General features: G+C 54.9%; 1 protein-coding gene across 1 annotated transcript in view; it reads left to right on the top strand.

Moving 5' to 3' along the window:
- EPHA8 (EPH receptor A8) overlaps nt 1-9283 on the top strand; it is a 34003-nt gene extending 24720 nt beyond the window's left edge. The window contains 13 exon segments of the mRNA XM_047084405.1: nt 1915-2039; nt 2117-2279; nt 3506-3599; nt 4570-4634; nt 5468-5632; nt 5823-6008; nt 6317-6378; nt 6856-7065; nt 7968-8117; nt 8210-8400; nt 8852-8900; nt 8902-9026; nt 9169-9283. Of these exon segments, the coding sequence (XP_046940361.1) occupies nt 1915-2039; nt 2117-2279; nt 3506-3599; nt 4570-4634; nt 5468-5632; nt 5823-6008; nt 6317-6378; nt 6856-7065; nt 7968-8117; nt 8210-8400; nt 8852-8900; nt 8902-9026; nt 9169-9283 (1700 nt within the window).
- The last annotated feature ends 9466 nt before the right edge of the window (nt 9284-18749 follow it).

Genomic DNA, 18749 nt, shown 5'->3' with positions numbered 1-18749 from the left:
CCAAATGTAAGCGAGGCCCGGTCATACATGAGCCCTTTACCAGCTTCAGCCTGAGCTCAGATCCCATTCCGATCCTCCCAGGGCCGAGGGACACCCATGCCACCCACCCTACCCACCTTCTCCAGCCTCGCCTGCCCACTTTTACCCAGCTCCCTCTCTTGCAGCCACCCTGGCTTCCCCCTGCCCTGCCCTGCCCTGGGCCTTGGCTTTACCTCTCTTTCTGAACGACAGGCCCCTCCCCGTGATGTCCAGTGGCTGGCTCCTTCAGTCCTCAGTTCCACTGTCACCCCTGCCTTGGGGAGGCCCACTCTGACCACCCCCCGCTGAAATGGCCTGACTCCACCTGGCCCCTGCACACAACGTTCCCTCCATCACACGCAGTGCCTTCTTCTGTCCCTCATGGCACTTCACCAACCTGTGACTGCACATTGGTTTACCTTCTTGCTTTCTGCCTCTGTCATAGATCATAAGCTCCTCGAGGGCTGCCGTGGTCACTACAGGAACCCCAGGTCCTAGCGGACCACGAGGCATGTGGGCAAGGCATTCAGGAAATCCTGAGGGGGCCAGGGCAGACAACAGCCCTGAGCAAATGGGTGAGGTCTAGCCTCACAGAATGCTGGCGCCTCCCCCCCTCTCCTCCCTCTCCCCTCTCCCTCCCCCCTCTCTCCTCTCCCCTTCCCCCCTCTCCCTCCCACTCTGTCTTCTAGGCAGCCACCTCCTCCTGGAGCCCTCAGGTGACCCCACCCTGTTTTCCTTCCACCTCTGCGCTCTGTCCCCGTGTCTGCTCCCCTCACACGGGACCTCTGGCCTTGGAAGTTCTTTGGTTTTTAAGAGGCGCCCACATACCGATGGCACCACGATGGTCTTATCTGATCCTCACCTCCTCCTGGCTGGTGGCGCTTCTAGCTTCTCTTTCTGGTTGGGGAAAGTGCCCCCCCCCCCCAGATGGTATCGGTCCCAGCCAGCAAGAGAAGGCCGGGTTGTGAACCCAGGCCTGATTCCCAGGCTGGTGGGGGGCCCCCTGTGCCACACTCTCCCACTTCACTCTGGACTTCTTAATTTGTCACGTCAAAGCCACCCAGCAGTATCTATTGGGCACCTGCTGTGCGTAGTCCCTCCCTTCAGGGAGCTCAGGGGAGACAGGATGCCCTGATAGGGAGCAAGAACTGGGCGTGGGGGGCAGCCGGGGGCAGCCGGGGGACCCTGGAGGTGTGGGGCCGAGAGTCAGCTTGGCTGCCGTGGGGTCTGTATCTGGTGCTTCCCAGCAGACTCACATCAGGGGTAACTGCACCGAACGCAGGAGGGAGGGAGGGACTGAAAGGCTCAGTCAGTGAGTAACGGGGGTGCACTGGGGACCTAGTGTGACACGGGAATGCTTGAGCTCAGATGGGCTCAGCTCAGGTCCTTCCCCTGAGTGTCAGAGCTGCTGCAGTCACACTCTCCAAGCGCAGGCGGTGAGGACGCTGCTTCCTTCGCCCTGCCCCTCCCTTCCTTCTCCTTCCTGCTCCACTCCAGGCCTTGGGCTCGGGGTGGGAGGCATCGGGTGGTGGGGCCCCACGTGGACGAGGGTGTCTGCTGGATGAGGCTGGCGGGGCTCCAGCACGCTGCCAGTGGATGGGCCTGGCCAGCGGGGAGGTGGAGGCAGCGGAAGCTGGACTAGTCAGGCCTCCTCTGGGTCAAGCCAACCCCAGCGTCCTGGACCCCCGGGCCGCAGCCAGGCTGTGCCGACCCCGGGTGACCGAGCAGAGCGGCAGCCGGCGATTTGCTAGGAGGGTTGGAGGGTGCCGGCTGGCCTGGGGCCGGGGCAGGACTGTTGGCAAGGTGAACGCGGCCCAAGCCAGGGTCCCCGGGACAGAGGCCGGGCTCCATTATCACCCACCCTGCCATCTGACCGAGGCCGGCCTCCCGCCCCAGCCCCGTCCCAGGTGGTGGTGATCCGCCAGGAGCGCGCGGGCCAGACCAGCGTCTCCCTGCTGTGGCAGGAGCCAGAGCAACCCAATGGCATCATCCTGGAGTATGAGATCAAGTACTACGAGAAGGTACCAGCGGGGAAGGGAGGAGGGGGGAGGGGAAGCAGGCGGGAGGACCCTTGGCCGACCACCCCTCTCGTGGGCAGGACAAGGAGATGCAGAGCTACTCCACCCTCAAGGCCGTCACCACCAGGGCCACCGTGTCGGGCCTCAAGCCGGGCACCCGCTACATGTTCCAGGTCCGAGCCCGCACCTCTGCAGGCTGCGGCCGCTTCAGCCAGGCCATGGAGGTGGAGACCGGGAAACCCCGTGAGTGCAGGGGAGGACGAGGGAGCCGGGCCAGGCCAGGGGCCGTGGGGGGGTGAGAGGAAGGGGATGTGCTGAGCGGGTGCCTGTGCTGGGTTGGCATTTTCACAGGTGAAAGCCTGAGGCTCAGAGAAGGGAGGTTACTTGCCCGAAGGGACAGAGCTGCTAACGGCCCATCTGCCACTGGCTTTTCCTGAGTGTCGGTGTGACGTGCAGGCGGCATGGCGCCCTTTGCCAGCACGGTCACCTTATAACCGTCCCAGGGGCCCTCTAGTGCGTTGCCGTTATCCACATCCCCGTTTCACAGATGAGGAAAAGGAGGATCAAAGCAGTAAAATGAATCGTCCGAGGTCACCCAGCAAGGCAGGATTTAAGCCTGGCCAGTCTGGGGACGAGTTCTGTGCCCCTTCCGCAGTATCCTCCTGCCCCCAGCCTCCAGAACTGTGGTTCCCACAGCGTAGTCTGGGATCAGCAGCAGCATCACCCGGAAGGTACAGAAATGCTGGTTCTCAGGCCCCACACCAGACCTCCTGAATCAGAAACCCTGGGGTGAGGGCCCAGCAATGCAGCGTTTAGTAAGCCCTCGGGGTGATTCTGAGGCACCTTCAGGCTTGGAAACGCCCTGCCCCTGTCTCCAGCTGCTTGGGGTCCTTTCTCAGCTCTACACTCGGGTACCCTCCCCGGGCTGGTACTGGGATAGAAAGGTTCAAGGCTGAGTTCATGACCCTCTTCCACTGGCACTGCCTTGGCACTCCTGTGCCAGGTAGGAATCCTGCCTGGCTCGGTCCCATTTACTGTGTGACCCTGAGTACGTTCCCTGAGTTCTCTGAGCCACACCTTTCTTGTCTAAACACAAGATGACCCTGGGATTGCCCTGTAATTGGGAGTGAAACCCGCACCTCTCGGCACATTCGGCTTTGTTACTGTTTGACTATCAGGCAGGACAGGCCCGTTACAGCTGAGGAAACTGAGGCTCAGACAAGTCTAGTGATTCTCTGCGGCTCACAGAGCCCCAGGAAGTGGTGGCACCGGGGCAGGAAGCCAGGAAGCATGGGTGAGCAGGGTCTTGAAAGGGAAGCTTAGTGGAGGGTGGGGGCAGAGGGGGAGGGGGCCTGTGACCGGACTCTGGGCTGACTCACAGCTGAGGACGCTGCCCACCGAGCCCGGAAGAGCCACCAGACCCCCGGGCCTGAGAGGCTGGTGCCCCACCCCGCTTTCCTCCTCTGCAGGGCCCCGCTATGACACCAGGACCATTGTCTGGATTTGCCTGACGCTCATCACGGGTCTGGTGGTGCTTCTGCTCCTGCTTATCTGCAAAAAGAGGTGTGTGGTCCCTGCCCCCGGCCACCCCAAGCCCCTCCTCTGGAGCCCTGTGTCCCCAGCCCGTGCCGAGCCCCACCAAGCCAGCGTTCGCCTTGTGCCTGCGGGCAGGTTCCTCATATAAACCTGCTCTTGTTTCCTCCTTCACTTTGTCTTGCCCGCTACCCGCCCCCCTCCCCCGCATGCCCTGCACATCCCCCATTTTCTGTCCGCCTCTCTGGCCTGCCCTTCTTCCTCTCTGCTAGCCCCTCGTCTCTGAACAACCTCGAAAGGCTAGAGGACCCCGGGCTTGTCCCGGACCCTCCTCTTTTCCCTGTTCACCCAGGTCCGTCTTTCCCGAGGGACCTTATCAGGGCCCCTGGCTTGGAATTGCGCTCCCATGCAGTCCATGGGGTGGACATCGCTTCGGGTGACCACCTTGTTTAAGCCTGTGATGTGGAGATCCTGGTCTTGTGTTGCAGGGGAGCTAGTTGGGGACCAGGGACGTTAGGCCTCTTCCACCAAGTAGATGTCAGAGCTGGGACGGGACCCCAGATCTGCCAAAACTGAAGCCGTTGTTCTCTCTCTGACTCCATCGCAGAGGGAGGTTGCGATGAGGACGCTTGTGTACTTCCTGTCACAGGCAGTGAGGATTGGAAGCATTGTCCTGTTTCCTGGAGACACAGGCCCAGGGGAGGGAGGGGGCTTGCCAAGGTCACACAGTGTGGTAGACACCCGAGGCCTCGCCTCCCGGCCACCCCACCAAGGGAGGTTTCGTGTAAAACGGGGCTGATAATGCATAGACTGCTGTGCGGGCCGAGTGCGCTTGACTTCGCAAGTTGTAATTGTCAAAGATGTCACGGTCCAGCCGGGTCGAGAGCCGGAGGGCAGGGACTCCCCTCTGCAGGGGCTGACCCCGAAGGGGAAGGAGCTGGAAGGGAGGCGTTCTGGCCCTGCACGGGGTCAGGGCTGAGGCTAGGGCCGTCCTCCACAGGCACTGTGGCTACAGCAAGGCCTTCCAGGACTCTGACGAGAAGATGCAGTATCAGAACGGGCAGGGTGAGTGTGGGGGACCCAGGGACGTGGGGTCACAGTGGGAACCAGCACCGGCCCGGGGAGGGCACGGGTGGGAGGAGCAAGGGCCCACAGGGAAGAGCAGAGCCCCAGGGAAAGACAGCGAGGTCATAGAGACCTGAGGCCTCAGGTGCTGCTTCCCTTTATTGGGTTTGCAGACCCCGCTGAGAAGGCTAAAAACCCTCCGCCCAGGGAAATGCACAAGTTTGTGCGCTCACGCACAATTCTGCACACTGCTGGGGGGCAGGGGGGCATCATATGCTCTTGGATAAGAACCTGTCCTACCGAGAGCTTTCTCAGGACCCTGCAGAGGCCCCAGAAAACAAGGATAATTAGGAGAAAGCCTACCTCCGTACCGCACTTCTGTGCCCATGGTAGACATTAGTATTACTTCTGGTACTGATTCTCACTGAGCTGAACGCAGCATCAGAATCCTCCTTAACACAGTCTTCTAGAGAACTACTGTGAATCAAAATTGGCCTTTGTGACGAAAACATTTTTGCTACGTTTCTACCCCAGAACGATTTAGAAAGACCTTAAAGACTCTAGCAGTGACCCCAGAAAACCTAACAGCAGATATACTCAGAACTCACTGGAAACCCCAGTGTCCTCTAGAGACCCCATAGCTCCTCCACAGAGACCCTGTTATCGCTCGGTAAGCACGTATTAGGCACCTACTGTTTGCCGCCACATCCTGAGATACCCAGGGATGCTCCTTACCCTCCAGCCCCCACCCCAGACCTCTCCCAGGCCCATAGAACGCTGCGAAAGAAAGTCTCCTGCACCCTCCTGATGGCCCTTCTTTCCTGGTCCCTCAGCACCCCCACCTGTCTTCCTGCCCCTGCACCACCCCCCAGGGAAGATCCCGGAGCCCCAGTTCTATGCAGAACCCCATAACTATGAGGAGCCAGGCCGGGCGGGCCGCGGTTTCGCCAGAGAGATTGAAGCCTCCAGGATCCACATCGAGAAAATTATCGGCTCTGGTGAGCCTCGGGGGTTGTGAAGGTGGGGACAGCACAGGGGGGTGCCCGGGGGAGGGGCACCCAGGGCAGAGGGAGAGGGGAACCAAGGAGCCCGTACGGCAGACATGTGGGGCAGGGGGCGTGCCAGGGACCGGGTGCGGAGAGGAGGGTCCCGTAGCCCTCCCCTGCCTGCCCTGCTCGGGATCCACAGGGGAGTCGGGGGAAGTCTGCTACGGGCGGCTGCGGGTGCCAGGGCAGCAGGACGTGCCCGTGGCCATCAAGGCCCTCAAAGCCGGCTACACAGAGAGACAGCGGCGGGACTTTCTGAGCGAGGCATCCATCATGGGTCAGTTTGACCATCCCAATATCATCCGCCTTGAAGGTGTCGTCACCCGTGGTAGGTGCCAGGCGAGGCCAGCCTCACCCTGAAGGGCCCCTCCTGCCCAGGACCAGGAGTCTGGGTCCATCCCTGGACTGCCGTGCTCTGCCCCTGCCCTGCCCCGTCCCCCTGGCTCAGGCCCCTGGATGACTTGGTTGGGAGGGGGCCCAGAGGCCGGGACCCCAGGGGGAACCCTGGACTTTCTGAAGCTGTCAAGTGCTGGCCCACCTCCTGGCAGCTCTCCGAGGGGGTATGTTCCTGGGGGTCTCCAATCAGCAGGTCTGATCCCCCCACCAAGAGCCACCCCTGCCTCTGTCCCTCCCCAGGCCGCCTGGCAATGATCGTGACCGAGTACATGGAGAACGGCTCCCTGGACGCCTTCCTGAGGGTGCGTGCCCCACCCGTCCTTCCGCATGGGCTGGGGGGAGGGAAGTTCAGTCTGGGTGTTGGGAGATCACGTGAGGCCTCCAAACACCCTCAGGAACTTGGACCCAGTGGACCTGGGGAAGGGGAGTGAGGCATGGGGAGGGGTCTTAAGGGGCAGCCAATCAAATTACCTTTCAGGGCCCCATCTCATGAAGGTCCCTCTGCCGCACGGGTCCTCTGCCCTGCACACAGGCTCAGAGGGGTGCCTCTGCGGGGACCCAGGGCTCCAGCCAGCTGGAAGGCATGGTGGGTGCGGTGGAAATCGCTAGACTCCCAGCCCCCACCCTACCATTTATTTGCTCAGCGTTCAGGCGCAGGGCTTAACCTCTCTGGGCCTCTGTTCCTCCTTCTGCAAGATGGGTGGGAAGTCATCAGAGCCCCACCTATACTTCGCAAACTGCCCAGAGCCTTCCTGAAGCCCAGCCTTGTCCCCCTACAGACTCACGACGGGCAGTTCACCATCATGCAGCTGGTGGGCATGCTCAGAGGTGTGGGTGCCGGCATGCGCTACCTCTCAGACCTGGGCTACATCCACCGAGACCTGGCCGCCCGCAACGTGCTGGTTGACAGCAACCTGGTCTGCAAGGTGTCCGACTTCGGGCTCTCCCGGGTGCTGGAGGACGACCCCGACGCGGCCTACACCACCACGGTGCGCAGTCCACACCCCTTCCCAGGAGGCCCGGGGAGGGGCAAGGTGGCAGGGGGTGGGGGTGGGGGCTCCTCACACCTAGTCAAGTGAAGTTGGAAGTGTCAGGGTCGCCTTCAACCTGGGGCACGTCCTACCTCTTCTCTGCAGCTGTTTCCCCCTCCGGGAAATGCGAGCCGCCATTCCCACCCTTTCTATACCCCTGGGTGGCCTGGGCAGACACCAGGGCTGGTCTCCCCCTCGTCACTCCCTCTCTGGGAGATTTGGGGAGGGGTGGCGTCTCCCTGAATCACAAATCCACTCCAGAGCTGTCTGCAAGGATTGGCTAGAAACTAGCATTTTCAGAACGTGTTCCATAGAGCTGTGGGTTTCCCTAGAGGTACCCTGGGGGCCGCCTTCAAGGCAGGAGGCTGAGTGGGCAGGGACCCAGGCCCCCCACCCTGCCTCAGCGAGAACCTTCCCTTAGGTCTCACCCACTGAGCGTCCTAATGAAGTTTCACTTAGAGAAAGGATTTTGTGACAAAAACAAACAAAACAAAAAAACAAAAACAAAAAACACACTAAAACCCCAAACCCAAAAAACCCAACCCAAGAAGAAGGAAAGAAAGGAAGAGCAGTTAGGGTGATGAGCAAGCCACACTCCGTGGGCTTGGTCTCTTGCTTAGGCATCAGCCTGTTGACTGATACTTACTGAGCACCTGCTATGTTCCAGGCCCGCCACACACTTCCTTCGCTCAGTCTTCACGACAGCTGTGTGTGCAGGTCTCCCGGACCAGAACAGGTGCTCTAGGAAGGTGGAGGCCATGTCTCCCCTCCTGGACTGCCAGTTTCCCAGCCTGGACCCAGTGCTTAGCTCCCCACTGCGGGTTGGGGAGAGGCCCTCAGCACTCCTGTGTGCCTTGCAGGGAGGCAAGATCCCGATCCGCTGGACGGCACCCGAAGCCATCGCTTTCCGGACCTTCTCCTCGGCCAGCGATGTGTGGAGTTTCGGTGTGGTCATGTGGGAGGTGCTGGCCTATGGGGAGAGGCCCTACTGGAACATGACAAACCGTGACGTGAGTGCGGGACGCTGGCTGGGCAGGGGCCGCTGGGGGCCTTGGAGGGAGGGACGGCCTCCAGCCCAGCACTGTGCTTGCCCCCACCCCAGGTCATCAGCTCCGTGGAGGAGGGGTACCGCCTGCCTGCGCCCATGGGCTGCCCGCGCGCCCTGCACCAGCTCATGCTCGATTGCTGGCACAAGGACAGGGCCCAGCGGCCTCGCTTTTCCCAGATTGTCAGTGTCCTCGATGCCCTCATCCGGAGCCCTGAGAGTCTCAGGGCCACGGCCACTGTCAACAGGTGCCTGGTGCCCACCCCAGCTCTGCCCAAGCCCAGCTGCCCTCCCAGTATTTCCTGAGATAAGGCTCAGACTTAGTGTAAGCCCTGACATCTGGACCTCACCCAACCTGGGCCTCAAACCCCTGCGCTGCTTAGGCTTCTGACCCCTGTCAAGTCTGGACCCCTGATCCCTGCCTTACCTGACGGCTATTCTGCCTGGGCCCTTGACCCCTGTCCTGCCTGGGCCCCTGACTGCTGTCCTGCCTGAACCCTTGACCTCTGAGCTTCCTGGGCCTCTGACCCCTGCCCTGTCTGGGCCTTCCTCAGCCCTCTCCTTGCAGCCTGGGGCCGAGCTTCTCAGACCCTTTGCCTACTGCTGAGCCTGGATGGAGGCCGAGGGCGGCTAGTGCGAGGGTCCCTGAGGGAGGCAGAGGCCCTGGCGGGCCACTTACCAAGGACCCCTGTGCCTCAGGTGCCCGCCCCCTGCCTTTGCCCAGAGCTGCTTTGACCTCCGTGGGGGCGGGGGGCGGCGGCGGGGGCCTCACCGTCGGGGACTGGCTGGATTCCATCCGCATGGGCCGCTACCGGGACCACTTTGCTGCCGGCGGTTACTCCTCCCTGGGCATGGTGCTGCGTATGAACGCTCAGTGAGTGGAGGGGCCGGGTGGTGGTGCCCGTGGGGGCGGGGACAGGGGGAGAGGGCAGGAGACCAGAGGCAGGCTGGCAGCTCCAGGGAAGGGGGACCTGGCCTCCCAGGCCAACCCGGTCAGCACCGCCCTTCCTTCACAGGGACGTGCGCGCCCTGGGCATCACCCTCATGGGCCACCAGAAGAAGATCCTCGGCAGCATCCAGACCATGAGGGCCCAGCTGACCAGCACCCAGGGGCCCCGTCGGCACCTCTGACCCGAGGCTGGTGGGGCCCGGGCGGCAACTAAAAGTGGCCCCGAGTCACGTCGGCCACCAGAGGACTTGCAGGGTTGGCCGGAGGTCGGGCAGCTCCCAGCCTCTGGTCCCTCCTCTCAGGTGCCAGGGAGGCCAAGAGCTCCGCCACAGGACCGGGTGTTAGCCGGAGTCAGGCTGCCTGGGAAGCGGCATTTGGTGCCCAGCGTGGCTGGGACATCTGTCCCCAGCTGAGGCCTCAGTGACACTGAGCCTAACAGAGACAGCACTCGCTTGCCTCTGAGAGAGAGAGAGAGAGAGTGTGTGTGTGTGTGTGTGTGTGTGATCACACGCTGTAGGGGTTGTTTTCATGAGGTCCTGGGAGCCCTTGTGAACATCTGTGATCATGTGTGTGTGTCCACCCATTGGATCCAAGCACGGACGTGTGCCTGTGGTGTGCGTGCTTATCCAGTTTGGTGGGGGGCATATGTGCGTGACCATGGATGGCACGTCATGAATGAGGACATGTGTCACGGGCCTGTGACCCGTGCGACACTGCCCACTGAGCATGGACCCAGGCCCCAGCACCCACAGGGATGAGGGAGAGGCCCATGCCCACCTCCCCCTACACCTGGAGGCAGGGAGTAGGGACCGCTTTGGAACTGCACCAGCACGAGGCCCACCCTTGTCTCCGCCCGGGTGAGCCCCCTCCCGGCTGTATCTCAGGTCTGCGCCCTCCCTCTAGCTGGTGAGGGGCCGCCTGCAGCCTCCACCTGGCTCCCACCGCTGCTTCGACAGGAAAACAGGGTTCCCGGCCAGCCCCTCTGGCCACCTACCGTGTAGGCATCACTGCAGAGTATGCCAGGTGCCCTCAGCTGGGCTTGGCTGCCTGGTCAGGGGCCAGGGGCCATGAACTTCCCTCTGGGCTCTGATGCCCCTCCCTGGCCCAGGGCTCCTCACTTGGAAGACCCTCTGCCAACCTCTCACTGCCCGGCCCTGGCCTGTGTCCCCATCCTAGGATCAGGGGCCATAAGATCCCAGCTTTTCAGCCCCCTGTCCACCCCTCTCGTACCACCTGGGGAGACCAAGGCCTAGAGGGGGGTTGTGCCTTGTCCAAGGTCACACAGCAACCAAGTTTCAGAGCTGAGGCCACCTGCCTCCCAGCCCAGCGCTCTACCCCCCCACCCCCCCATCCCACACTGACAGCCGTGGGTGGGTAAGAGGGGGCTTCAGGAGCTCCCCCATCCCCAAACTGACCCTCCCCTTTACGGCCCACCAGGGTATGTAAATATCTTTTTTCTACCATGTCAGAATATTTTTTCCTCACTCCTGACAATGCAAAAATGGTCTTCAAAGCACATAAAAAGCACCCAGGGTGAGAAAGCACCATCCCAGGGGAAGCTTGGCGGGCAGGGCCCAAGGAACCCCACCAGGCAGGATGCCTTGGGCCCCCTGCCGGCCCCAGAGGGAGGGGCAAACCCAGCTCCCCACCCCCAGCCCAGCCCTCCCCCTAGCCAGCACAGCTGTTCCGCAGAGACACCAGCACTGAGTCCCCCCTCCCTCCTGCAATAATTTGGGGAGTCTCAGCCCCGCCTAGGTGCCGCGGCCAGCTCTCTGCACCTCTATATATTATATTACTATATAGCCGAGCTGTTCTTTCTTCCTATGGAAGTCGGAAACATGGTCAGAACACGATCCGGGGAGGACCCTGTCTTCCTCCCACCCCCAGCCCACTCTCACCCAGGTCCTGGGCTCTGATCCTCACCGTCGAGGGGGACACAGTGAGCCTGGCACTTGCAAAAGTGTGGCCCCTGCCCCGAGCGTGAGGTAGCCTTGGGGTCCCAGGATCTGCTTCTCTGTGGTCTTCATCCTGAGTCTTGAACGTACCCACAATGAGAATAAATTCTGCCTCATCTTTGCCTGTGCCCCCATTTTTTTCCGTCCTTTCAACCTTGACGTCACCTGGTGAAGAGCTGCTTGTGCTATGCACCTAGTGTATGCACTCCATACGTTTTTTTCTGTTCTGGTCTTACCTATTTTGGGAGGTAGGATTCACGCGCCCCTTTTAGATATAGGGAGACTGAGCCTTACAGAAGTCAACTCGCCTATAAAGTCAAGTTTGTGGGGAGCTGAGTCGGAACCCTGGCTTGTCCAACTCCAAAGCCCATGCTCTGCTAGGAAGCACCCCTACAGGCCCCAAATTCTCCCTCCCAAGATGTGCGGATGGTGCTTAACACTGGAGCACAATCCCTTGCAGGCAGGCATTGCCCTTGCCTCAAGCTCTTTTGTGCAAGAAAGACATTCTCTGGAGGAGGAACACATAAGGCAGGAACATTTCATGGGAACGACTTCTTTGGGACCAAGGGGTCCCTTGAGAGACCTGGGTGCCACAGGGCAGGGAAGGGACAATAGGATGAAAACATCTGCTTTAGTTACATCAGGGACTGAGGACCCACCTCTGATCCAGGAAAGAAGGGACAGCAGCAGAGCCAGGACAGTGGCGTCTGAGGCAGAGCAGAGCCCAGCTATGTCCATTTGGGGAAGATGCCCCTGGGGGTCCTATTGATGAGCAAGCCCTCAAGCTGAAGGAAGATCTTCATTCCTGCACCTCCCTCGAATTGGAAACGTAGGACTGGGGAGAAAACACGTTTGCTGTGTTTCCTATGTTATCTCACTAATAATCACAGCAGCCCTATCAGATTGGTAGTATTGTCTCCATCTTACAGTTGGGCACAGCATGCTCAGAGAGGCCAGTGTCCCAACTGGCAGAACAACCGTGTAAAACTAGACCCATCTGATTTCTAGCCAGGTGTGTTTTTCCTGAAACTCTACAAATAAACTCTGTTCCGGGCCTCCCCGACCCCGCTGCCCCAGGACCAGCCAGTTCCTATGAGGAAGAACCTGTTAACACACACTTCCTTCCCTAAGGGCTAATCATCAGAGCCTATGGAGCACCTACTATGTGCTGGGTGCCACTGGGGGATACAAAGGTGAAGGCAGACCCTATGCTAAGTGTCCGGGAAAGGGGGCATGCAGAAGGGTTGGAGGAGGTCAGAGGAGAGAAAGCCTGGAGGGCCAAGATTGTCACCAAGGGCTTCCTGGAGGAGGAAGCATTCAGCTGGGCATTGAAGGATGAGAAGGGTTTGGAGGTTCATTTCCCCTGTGTGAGTATGGACGCAGAGAAGAGGAAGAAAGAATAACAGCCACAGAAAAAACAAACAGGGTTCATGCATAGGAAGTCTCGCTGTCATGAAATCAGCTAGTCCCTTCCAGTTTAATCTATATATTTTGTTTCCAATAAACTTCACAAGGGGTTTTCTCTGCAACTTGACAAGGTCATCCCCAAATGTATATGGAATAATAACCTAGAAGAGCCAAGACAATTTTGAAGAAGAGGAGGAAGAGAATGGGAGCCTCACCCTACCAGATATCAATAATTACTATAAAGCTCCAATAATTAAGATAGTTTTATTTGGTTCTGGGAATACAGAAACAGAGAAAAAGAACAGAGAATAATAATGCCTATGGACGGATCCAAATGTATTTGAGAGTGTGAAACATGACAGGGGTAAAGGATAGTCTAGTTAATGGGTGACATTAGGACAATGAAATACCCACATAGAAAAAGATAAAATTAGATCCCTGCTGGTACTATTCACAAAATAAATTCCAGGCTGATTAAAGTTTAAATGTAAAAAGCAGACTATAAAACTTTTAAAAGAAAAAAATAAGACTTTAAAAAAAACTAGGAAGATAACTTTATGACCTTAGAGCAGAAAATAAAAGCACAAATGATAAAGGAAGACACTAAGAAACCTTATTTCAATAAAATTGAGAACTTTTCCATGACATACACACAAAAATAGACTTGTTAGAGCCATGGCTGGGAGAATATTTGCAAGCTGTATAATCAACTAAGAGAGAATTAGCTTCCAAAATAAATTTTTTAACTTCAAAAAATCAATTTACCAAAACATTTAGAAACATAAGAAAGTGGGAAAAAGATATGAACAGACAAAGAAACAGAGAAAGAAATGTGGATGGCCAATAAAGATATAAATAAGATTCTCAACATCACTGGTAAACATGGAAATGCAAGTTAACAATAACGAGATAGGTATTGCACCAATTTGACTGGCAAACTTAGTCTCTAATGCTGGTATTGATGAAGGTGTTGGGGGAATAGGAATGTTTGTAAACCACTAGTGGGAATGTAAATTGGTGCAACTACTTTGGAGAGCAATTTGGAAACAGTAAATTTTAAGATGAGCAAATCTAAGACCAAACAGCTCCACCTTAGTGTGTGCTCAGATTAGGTTCCCGAAGCAGTGCCCGAGATTCTTGTGCAGGTGATTTATCGAGGGAGAACTCCCAGGTGAAAGAGACAGGGGAAGGCAGAGAGGGTGGGAGGAAATGCTAGGCAACGGTATGTTCTCACTGGAGATTATCTTCAATCTGATGCCACAGGGAACTCTGGAGCATTAATAATACCACAGAGTGGATCTGCCTTAAAGCAAGGAGGTCAGACTTGTACCCCGTGTCAGTCATTGATTGCCTATAGGCTGCCCCGTTGAGGGAAAGTGGGTGGTGTTGTATATCTTGTTGGGTGAGGACGTTCCCAAGAAGGGAGCAGCTATGAGCTCTTGGCAGCTCTTACAGCACTTGCAGGTCAAAGGAATCAGGGCAGGGCACCCACAGTGTTTTCTACACATCCTAGAGAAACTCATACCCACATGCAAAAGGATACATGTCCAAGGATATTCATTGCACCTTGGTATATAATAAAAAAATGAGGAGCAGCCTAACTGCTCTCAGCAGGGAAACAGGAAAATAAGCTGTTTTATAAGTACAATGAAATCATCTACCATAGTTAAAATGAACAAAGTAGATCAACATGGACCAATAGGGATAAGGATAACACAGTATGGAGTGAAAAAATAAATGGCAACCGCATATATACAGTATTATACCATTTTTGTAAACGTTAACATTTTTTTATTACGTTTCTTTATTTTTGAGAGGCAGAGAGAAACAGAGCATGAGTGGCGGAGGGGCAGAGAGGAAGACACAGAATCCGAAGCAGGCTCCAGGCTCTGAGCTGTCAGCCCAGAGCCCAACACGGGGCTCGAACCCACGAACCGTGAGATCATGACCTGAGCCGAAGGCGGACACTCAACCGACTGAGCCACCCACGCGCCCCGTGTAAACTTTAAAAACATGGGTAACAATAGAATTACAGGTTTCTAATCCGTAACTAGATAATGACAATACAACAGATAAACATAAACACCAACTTCAACTTAGTTACCTCTGGGGAAGAAGGGCAAGGAAGGAAGGGGTACTGAGCTGTATTGACAGTGTTTTACTTATTTTCCTTTTTAAAATAGATTTCTAGCTGGTGTGTTTCTCCTGAAAGTCTAAAAATAGACTCTGCAAATTTGGTAAAATGTTAACACCCATTTAATCTTGGTGGGCACATCCGTGTCTGTTACATTACTTTATGAGTTTTCTGTATATTGAAATGTTTTATGATCAAAAATAAAGATTAAAAACCTCAAGGGTAGAGGTCTGAGAGTCGCCCTCAGGACGCTCAGTGTCCCCTGAGAAACAGGAACGGACTTTGGGTGAACGCGCAGGTGTGCGCTGTCCGTGGTGCTGAACCTCAATGGCAGCAGCTGGTGTGCTGCAAAAAAAAAAAAAAAAAAAAAAAAAAAAAAAATCAGCAGGTCTTGTCAGCTCTCTCTCCAAACTGTGTTCCAGATGTAACCATTTATCCCCACCTACCACTGGTCTGAGACGCCGCCACCACCTCTCCCCTGGACATCTTAAGGGGATGGTCTCCCTGCTTCCTCTCTCACCCCCATAATGAAGGAATCTTTTAAAAACCAGACCATGCCACTTCCCTAATTACAACCTTCCAAAAGTTTCCTATCAAGTTTGTAATAACATCGAAAATCGTGGGGTGTCTGGATGACTCAGTTAATTGATCAGTCGACTATTGACTTCAGCTCAGGTCATGATCTCACAGATCTCACGGCACGGAGACTGCTTCAAATCCTCTGTCTCCCTCTCTCTGCCCCTCCCTGACTTGTTTCTCTCTCTCTCTCTCAAAAATAAGTAAATGTTAAAAATTTTTAAAATAATAAAATAAGATCCTCACCTGGCCTACAATATCCTACATGATCTGCTCCTTCTGGTCTCCCTGATCTGCCTCCAACCTTCCTCTCCCTCCCTCTAACCATCCTCTCCCTCACTCCTTTTATGTCTTGAACATACCAGGCCTTGGCATTAGCCCTGCCCTTTGCCTGGGATGTTCTTCCATGTCTACAAAAGGTTCAGCCTGAGTGTGGCCACCTTCCACCTGAGTCACATTCTACTATGTTACCTAATATTATTATATTTATAGCGTTTACAGCCAGTTGAAATTATTTATCATTTATTTACTTGCTTATTTTCTGCTCCCATAATTCAGTAGGGTCTGAAGAAGCAGGTACTGCATCTAATTTACTCAGTGCTTTACCAACAGTACACAGCACAGTGATGGCCCTCATTCATGTGCAACAGATATTTATTGAAAGAATGAATGTATATCTTCCGAGCACCTGTTCTGTGACAGACCCTGTATTTGGCAGAGGATATGAAGTCTAGAATAAATAAGATCACTCTTGCCCTCAAGATGCTCATAGACTGAAGAAAACATAGAAGCCAAATCACAGGATCATGGAATGTTGGAATAAGTCCCTTTGCTCTTATTATAGATTAGAGGACTTTAGGGGAATCAGCTTGGTAATTCTCCACACGCTTCTTCTTTCTTAAGTAAAGAAATCCAGCCTTGCCCAGGGAGGGAAATGGACTCACCCAAATTCACATGGCATCAGAAGCATAATCTGGCTCTGAGATTCTTCACCTAACTTCCTATAGTTTGTGTTTAAATAAAGGTCCCCCAAAGCAGTTTCAGACACTCTTCTACCTTCTGGCTCTTGGTTGCCCTTCTAGGCACCACCTGCAGAAGAGAAACAAATTCCCATAAGAGTGATTTGAGGAGTAACAGGAAGTCCTCAGGCAGATGGACGCCTTACCTTTTGATCAAACATAACGCCTAGATTTTCACCATTAGGATCTCATCTCTTTGAAGAAGACTTGCTGTCTTTGGATTTCCCTGAGAAAACGCAAAATCTCCCTAGAAGAACAACTCTCTGAGCCCCAAGTGTGGACAAGTCCAGCCAAACCTTCTTACCCCTATGAGGGGACTCACTGGGAGAAGAGAATAGATAATATGGTTGGGGGTTAGAAGAAGTGTGGAAAGAGGTGGTCCAAGATGCCAAGCAAAACTGGTGCCACCCATGTCTCTTGTCTCATCCCCTGTTCTTACTCCCCCACAAACCCTCAAAGAACCTTCCAGCCATGAGGAAATACCTGCAGACTCATAAATACTCTTGGCCCTCTCCCATGACTGTGCCATGTGCCTCTTCCACTAGAGGAATGTTCCTCCTCTCTTCTCACCCTGGGTAATTCCTATTCATGCTGCAGCTCTCAACCTCTGGGGCCTCTCCCTAATTTAGGGTTGGATTTCTCTCTTTTTGAGATCCCACAGACCCCAGGATTCCACATTAAAGCACTTATGTTGCACTGTAATAGATCTTCCACCTTCACTGTTGACTGATTACGGTCAGAACTGTCCCTATTTAGCCAGAGAACCCCAGTGCCCAGCCGAGGGCTGGATCATGGTAAGGATTCAGTGACTGATAAAGGCACAGGCAAATAATCCTTCCTGGAGTCCTGGGTATCTGCCCTATTGTCAGGCCAGTTTCTTTCTCCTTCCCTACCATGTGACTTTGAGCATGTCACTTGCCTCTTTGAGCTTCATTTAATCACTCCTCACCTGTAAAATGAGGTCAGTGCTTAAACACACTGCACAGGCTTGTCTTGAGGATTAGAGGATAATATGAAGGTAAGACACAGGGATAGTGCCTAGTGTTGGTCACTACAGCAGGAGGAGGGTGGCTGGGTGTCTCTGGGATGGTGTAAGGGCAAGGCTGTTGGTGAGTGCGGGTGAAGTCTTGGAAGCAGGAAGGGGTGAAGTGCCCCAGTAGTTTAGAGTCCTGCCTTCCAGGACAGCCCTCACTGTGTGGTTCCTCTATTTCTCACATCACCCAGGGGGTGATGACCTAGACCCATGGTCACCTCTCGTACTCCACCCCCAATGCCCAGGCACCTCATTAGGGACACCTCCATCTCCCCCACCTCAGGCTGCTGGAGAAGGGTCAGCTGCTGGTGTGAAATTCACAGTCCTTGGAGAGTTTGTATTTCCATGTCTCCTGTGTTGGGGCTGGTGGAAGGTGATGAATAAAAGATGGGAATGGGGGGAGGTCCTGTGGCTTTAAGAGAAATGTGACGAGCATTTAGAGTGGAGAGATTAGCACAAGAGCTCCTCTCTGAATACCAAAAATAAAGGGTCCAGTATCAAATGCAAAATAAACCAAAATAAACCAGAAAGCCACCATTCTGCTTTGATATGTCAGGGCCCCAACAGAAGAAGGGGACCTGGGGACCTTGGGTAAATGTAGAGAATCAGGTGAAGGAAGCTGGGAACCATCAGGAAAGAAGTTCAAGAGGACCATGCCAAGGTGACCTAAGGGCTGAGAACGGACAGTGAGGGGAGGAGATTCCGGGTGCAGCCCCCTCTCTCCCAATGCTGACATTCTTTTGGGATGCTGAATGTAACAATCACCTCCAACACACACACGCACACACACACACACACACACACACACACACTCCTGTGAAAAGGACTGTGAAGAAAAGGTTGTCTGTATGGCATTTAATGGGAGCCTAAGTGGGTGGCTTATTGTTATTAATAATAATGAATCACTATTTACTGCACTTTTGTCATGTACCAGACAGTGACAAGTGCTTTCCGTGCATTACACCTTCCAGTCCTCACAGCAGCCTTATGAGAGTGTTATTATTACTATCCCCTTTTCATTAATAAGGAAACCGAGGCACTGGGAGGTTATGTAACATACTCCATGTTACAGAGCTAATGAATGGTGTCTAGGGATTTAAATGCAGGTCAGCCTGACTCCCTGGGGAGTGGTAATGGTGGGTTGTGCTGAAGGGAATGGTTAAGAATGTGGGCTTTGTCCTAAACTCAGGAATCACCAGCAGTTCACTCCTGTATCTGTCTTCTGGACAGTTGCTCCTGGGGGAAAGCATCTAAGACTCCAAGACCTCATTGGCCATAGAGGATGAGTGATGGGATAAAGGGGTGAAATCTGTTGCTGTATGTTTTTGCTTTGATGTAAGTGGATGACCATGAGAGGTTGTGTGGACATTTTTGTTCACTTGGTGGCATATGGCTGTAGAAAAGGGCACATATGGCTTTGTCTTCAAGTGTGTGTATGACTGTTGGTATACGACTGCATGTGCATGTGTCTGTGTGAGTATGACTGTGATGGGTAATCATATGCTATGAAACTGAGGATGGCTG

Source organism: Lynx rufus, unplaced genomic scaffold (genome assembly GCF_022079265.1).
Source record: "Lynx rufus isolate CCGP_SWC_20201006 ecotype Redwood Valley unplaced genomic scaffold, mLynRuf1.p SCAF_2, whole genome shotgun sequence".
NCBI lineage: Eukaryota > Metazoa > Chordata > Mammalia > Carnivora > Felidae > Lynx > Lynx rufus.
This window is presented reverse-complemented; position numbering and strand designations above follow the sequence as displayed.